Below are 6,000 nucleotides of genomic sequence, written 5' to 3'. Positions count from 1 at the left end.
AGTGTTTCTCATGAAAAAGTTATTCAACTTGAAGATGAATGAAGGTGCTTCGGTGGCGGCACACATCAATGAATTCAACACGATTTTTTTCCAGCTAACATTGGTTGAAATCAAGTTTGAGGATGAGATCCATGCACTTATTCTTTTGGCGTCTTTACCAAATTTTTGGGAGTCGATGCGGGCAGCGGTTAGCAATTCTGCTGGAAAAGAAAAGTTACAATTCATTGAAATCAGAGATCGAATCCTTGGTGAAGAAGTTCGCAGGATGGATTCGGGAGAAGTAACATCATTGAGATCTGCCCTAAATCTCGAAAACAGAAGTAGAGGCAGGAGTAGCGAAAAAGGTTCTAACCAATGGCGTGGCAGATCCAAATCAAGGAGTGGAAAAGACAAAAATACTTCTCTAACTCACTCAAGAGAAACACTCAAAAAACCCAAGAAACTCTTTTCTCTTTCTTTTTCTTTTTCTCTCGCTTTGGAATGAGATACATAGAATGGAAATAACGTGTAGCATTTAATGCACACTACTCCAACCAATAAACTCCCACCCGCCATCATCCCACCAATCACCTTACACTTGCCACCTAACAGTGTTTTGATGTAAGATGATAGGTTAGATGTAGAAAAAACTTACAACCATGTGGTTTATGTACTACAGGTAAAAGGGAGGAAGAGTGCAGTTTAAAGATCTTAATAGGTTTACACATATACTTTACAACCAAGCATTCTTATACTACAAGAGACATATTTTATTATTCATTTAATGTACATATTGGTTTTGATGGATATTGTTGATAGATACTTATGTCTCAATACTAATTGCATAATATAAGCAGGAAAGAAAGCTTTGATTCCATCTTAAGCACCTTTCATAAGATGACGGCCCATATCTTAGTAAAATCTCTTTATCAGTTCTCCTACTTTTTTTTTGAAATACATAGTTTTATTGACATTGTTTGCAGTCAATAAAAGTAAAATGAGGATTGTTTTCCATTGGATTTGATCTACAAACCGAACTTGTAGTTAATAAAGAGAAAGTAGTGAAAAATTATAATACGACGGGTGAGCATGTTAACGGGTAACGTACCTTCAAGTAACTAATCATATAAATATATATAAGATAAAATATAGTAGGCTAAGTGAATTTTCATATATTATGTAAGATAGGATGAGCCATAGATAATTTATGACAAATGTTGTGACAAATTTTGTCCACTTCAGCACAAGTAAGTTCGTCAACAGTAACTATTGACAAGTGTTGAGTTACGATATATTAATTTAAATTATAAATCTTAGTCATCATATTATTTAGTTGTTTTCTTATCGCATATAATGTAATAGAAAAGTTAGTTATCACTTGTTTATGTTAAATGCTTGTCATTCTATTTCCCAAACCATCCTTATTTATTTCCCCTTTTTTCTTCTGTGAACGAAAACATCAAGATAATAAAGTATAGATCCAAATGCATATGGCACATAATAATTAGGAAATTTGCTTCCAGCCACATTCTGCGACCCTTCATATGTTTGTTTCTCTAATACCCACATTCACACGATCTTGAATAAGCTTGAAGGAAGAATATACAAGATATCAGTCTCCATTTTTCTCATTCCTTCATAGTGAATTTTTTCTCATTCCATTTTCATAAAATTTTAAATGAAACTTATATATTTAAGTTTTAAGTACAGATTTTCTATTGGATTGTCATTTAATAAATCAATCCTGACTATGATAAAAATAAATCGAATTCTTGATCATGTCAATAATAAACAATAAGCCCAAAATAGTTACGATGTTTCAAACATGTAATCAATGAGTCTAACAATACAAAACTATATTATTAATTTTTTAATAAAATATATTGCCAATTCAATGTAGGATAAGCTCTAAACTAATAAAAATTAGTATCATAACTTACTTTTGATTGATTATTAAATTACTTAACATTTGATATCGAGCTCTGGAGTTTAAAATCATATGTTGAGTTTTGAATAACAAACATTTTCTTGGACTAAAATAATAAATAAATAAAAATCGAAATCCTTAATTCCTTATATCCAATTAAATATAACCATTCATTCTTATTTCTTTTTTAAAAGATTTTGCAAAAAAGTTGGTCCACCTTTGGAGAAATAATAAGCGATCACAGACGATTTTCATTGGGCGACCATTGATTTACCTCCTTTGATCATCCATGGTTCGGAAACGCTTTCGAGATGCTAAAACAGGTAATTAATTCGCCAACTTCTGATTCAATTTGGAATTTTTTTTAGTGCATTTAATGAATCCCAAATCCCAATTAAAACGCTCGCCTATGAAGTGTTCGAAAAAATGTCTACGGGGTATGTTTGTAGAACCAAGCAAGACTATAACTTTTAAGTTTTTACGCAATTAAACGTGTTATCTGGGCTTGTAAAATTTGAAGTTCTATGGTTTTCTTTCTTGATCTTCTCGTTTTTTTTTTTGGCTGTTTCGAGTGTCATAACAAAGAATATCATTGCCCAGTCGAAAGTTTTTTTACTTTTTTTACCAAATGCCTCGGCGAGAATGTTTCTTAATCTTTTCTTTGAAAGGGTTGTTACTGGCGAAGTCATTCGAGGCCGATAAATACTTGAGGAAAATCGGGTTGGGGAAAGAAGATCACCATTTCTGGAAACAAGTTGGCAAAGCTCTACTCTGCACCTACACACTCTTCGGCGTGGCATGGCTATTGAACGAGACCTCGCCTTTCGGATGGTGGTCCCTGAAGCCGAGGCCGAAAGAAGAGAAAGAGCTAGCGCATCTCTACGAGCGCCGCAAGTTTCCATACCCTGGCGACGAGGAAGCCATGAATGATTTCATTGCTAAAGGTGGGATGATTGGCACCACCATTGGCCCCAAAGGCTTAATCGAAAACGATCGTGATTCGTGCAATTTCCAGAAAGAGTTGCAGGACAAGAAGTTCGAGCAGGAGGCTTTGAAAATGTGGTTGAGAATGAAGAATGAGGTTATCGCTGAACTTCAGGAGAAAGGATTTGATGTGGAATAGATTAAATTTCAGTGTGTTTCATGTTATGTCATACTAATCTTGGTGCTCACCAAACGAGGGAGGCAAATATAAGGAAATAACTTTATTTAAACTTCGTTTTCTGAAATATAACCCTCTAAAACATATCTGAGGTTGCGCTAGAATAATAGGATTTCAAGTGTATTATTTTAGTTGTTCACAGTAGTAAAAGTAATAACCTTCAAATTCATTCATTTCATGTTAATGTATTATGACACGTTCATTAAAATAAATTTCAAGTTATTTTAATAACGGAGTTATTTGAAATTTATTATATTTATATAAATAAAATGTTAATAATTGAAGTATGGATTTACAATTTAATTATTGTTTAACTGTTGACAATAAAATTGCAATCGAAATTCGTAAATTTGAAATAATGCAATCTGACTGTATTGATTATTGAAATACACCCAACAGAGGTCAATAGGCTGCTTTTTTTATTTTGGCTCGGCCGGTTAAATCGATAGACACCGCAAACATAGTCGTTTACAATGCTTGGTTATTCCGAGGAGAATCAAAGCATTTCAAAATCCAATCATCGAACACAAATGGGAACAGTGACATGACAAATTCCACTAGAGAGCCACCAGCATCTCCAAATTATGCAACACATAGCGCAAGTTCTTTACCAAAATAAATAATACACCAAATCAGACAAATAGATGCAGTTCAGGTCTGCTGAAAATGTTACTTTCTTCGTCCTCTAGTACGGGATAAGAGGCGACAAGAGCATCCTGAGCACCGATGTAAAGGGAAGTGTAGATTTTCCAGTAAACTTCTCTAACCTTTCTTGCCGGATGGAAGAGTCCCTGAAGACAATAGTTCAGTACAATAGCTGCCCCAAGTGCCGCTCTAATCCCTTCTATAGCTTCCATGACAGCATTAACGACGTGAAGGGACGTCTCAAAAATGTTGGGCCAGACATAGTTAATCAGGTGGATTAAAGCATCTTCACATCCCAGACCAGCAACTCCCAGGGCCATGTGTTTGACTGCTGATGCAGCAGTTTGCCGATGAACCAAATCTCGATCCATGAGGGCATCCTCGAGTAATGGAGTCACTGCATATATGAAGTCCTTGCCCATCTCGCCTATGTACTCAAATAGGAAGGAAAGAGACTTAAGAACACCATTCTGAACATTGAGCTCCGGCACACGATACTCATTCATCAATGCTGGTAAAACAGTGAATGGTGAGCATGTTTCAGCAACAATTGCTATGGCCACAGTTTTGCACACATGGTTTTGACGTTCCTGCACCTTGAGGTTGTTTAGCAATGTTGCAAGAATCTTGTGGCCCAATGGCTTTTGCAATATAACCAAAAGTATTCACAGTTGCTCTACGGATACCCTTCTTATGAGCTTTGAGCATCTCCAGAAGCTCGAAACAAATCCTCATCCACTCCCTTACAGGAACAAACTCAGCCCCTCGATCAGCAATTCGTCCAACAAGATCTATACAGTTTTCTTGAACTTTCTCATGACGGTTCCTCAAGATAGGAGTTAGCCGAGGGAGCAAATCCTTGATTGGCGGTGTCATCTTGGTCATCCCAATAGCATAGACGATAGCCTTGAGAGCGCCCAATATCGAACCCAGAACTTCAGGATACTCCTCTCCCAAATACTCGTACAACACGACACCAAGGTGTCCCATTAATTGTTCTTCCCCACACTGCTTCATAACCACTGCAATCCTGGATATAAGATCTGCTGCCTGCTGTCTCACTTTAGCACTCTTATTGTTAAGCCGCCATTTTTATGGTACCACAAATCTGGGGAAGGTATGGCTTCACTTTGTGACCAAGGGTGTTCACAACAGCACCAAAACCGTTAAGCATCACGTTAGCATCATCGCTGGTCTGTTCTTGAAATGCATAGAGAATCCCATCGGTCAATAGCTCTTCTAAACCATCCTTCTATATAGCTCACTTTCATCTTTCAGGACCTCAACGGTTCTTCCCACTATATCAGCAACACCGACTTTGTTCGCAATCTCGACAGTGTTTCAACAAGCTGCTTGTAGTTTCTCCTGTCCAAGGCCATCCTTCTGACCCAAAAGTTACGGAAAAACTTTGAAGAATGTCGTCTCTGATATAATCTGGCTCTACACCCTCAGTACTCACACACTGTTTTACCGCTTTCAACACTATTTTCTTCATTTCTTCATCAGGTGACTGGAACTCGCGGATCAGAATAACCATGACTTCCTTTGTGTTGTAGCTGGCATATATCGCATCCATGAGTGGTATGATGAAACCAATGGCTTTCAAAAAGGCAGCCAAGACTTTCCCACGGTGAGACTTTATACTTTTCCACAGAGGCTTCGAAACTGAGTCAAAGTTTTCAATACCATAAGGGGCAGCAGCCTCAGCAAGTGCAGCCAATGACAGAGCAGTGATCGTTCTGACTTTCTGATTTTCATCATTAAGACCATGTTCAATGATCTCAACCAGTGATCTCAAGTGTCGCAGAACAGCACAGCCGATTAGAATGGCAATCTGCTGTACTATCTTGATACCTGTGTGACGAGCTTGCCAAGATTTCTTGCTCTGGCACACGGCTTTCAAGAATGGAAGCAATGCAGGGATCCCAAGAGCAGAGGCAACAACACTGAAAGCTCTTGCAGTGGTGTTCCTAACATACTCATCGATGTTGTCAATATCGGGACGCATAGCAGCAATCATTGTGGCCAACCCAGCTGCCTTACTAAGATTTGAGATTATTTCTCTACCTTCTACCCGAGCATAATAATCCTCATCGATTAAAATCTGGCTGGTCCTTTTCCATCTTTTGTCTCTCTTCTTTGACAAATTTGTGAAGAAAATCTCCATAATCACTTATTTTTAGAGCTTGCAAACACTATATAATCACATCTAGTATATATTGAAAACTTACAAAACCCACCCACATGCATGCATTCTGAAAAAGCAACAATAGACTGAATTTAAAAA

At 37.4% G+C, this 6,000-nt stretch overlaps 2 protein-coding genes across 2 annotated transcripts; one reads left to right on the top strand and one right to left on the bottom strand.

The window, feature by feature from the left end:
• The first annotated feature begins 2,028 nt into the window (after window positions 1-2,028).
• On the top strand, window positions 2,029-3,254 carry LOC140873335 (uncharacterized). The gene is made up of 2 exons (XM_073276431.1): window positions 2,029-2,229; window positions 2,575-3,254. The coding sequence occupies exons 1-2, from the start codon at window positions 2,196-2,198 to the stop codon at window positions 3,027-3,029; spliced, it is 489 nt and encodes a 162-aa protein (XP_073132532.1). The 5' UTR covers window positions 2,029-2,195; the 3' UTR covers window positions 3,030-3,254.
• Window positions 3,255-3,700: 446 nt separating this feature from the next.
• Window positions 3,701-5,880, bottom strand: LOC140873110 (uncharacterized). Its single transcript, XM_073276089.1, is given in 6 exon segments — window positions 3,701-4,337; window positions 4,339-4,805; window positions 4,807-4,958; window positions 4,961-5,053; window positions 5,056-5,124; window positions 5,127-5,880. Coding segments are annotated over 6 exon segments (2,172 nt in total).
• Between the last annotated feature and the right edge of the window lie 120 nt (window positions 5,881-6,000).

The sequence above is a fragment of the Henckelia pumila genome, unplaced genomic scaffold (genome assembly GCF_033568475.1).
Source record: "Henckelia pumila isolate YLH828 unplaced genomic scaffold, ASM3356847v2 CTG_525:::fragment_3, whole genome shotgun sequence".
Taxonomy (NCBI): domain Eukaryota; kingdom Viridiplantae; phylum Streptophyta; class Magnoliopsida; order Lamiales; family Gesneriaceae; genus Henckelia; species Henckelia pumila.
The sequence above is the reverse complement of the archived record's forward strand: the minus strand, read 5'-3'. Positions and strand labels throughout refer to the sequence as shown.

Bases quoted from the DNA above. Each gene is read 5' to 3' on its own strand.
- LOC140873335 (XM_073276431.1), top strand. From the start codon at position 2,196: ATGGTTCGGAAACGCTTTCGAGATGCTAAAACAG. The intron at 2,230-2,574 runs GTAATTAATTCG...TTTCTTTGAAAG, and splicing joins CTTTCGAGATGCTAAAACAG to GGTTGTTACTGGCGAAGTCA.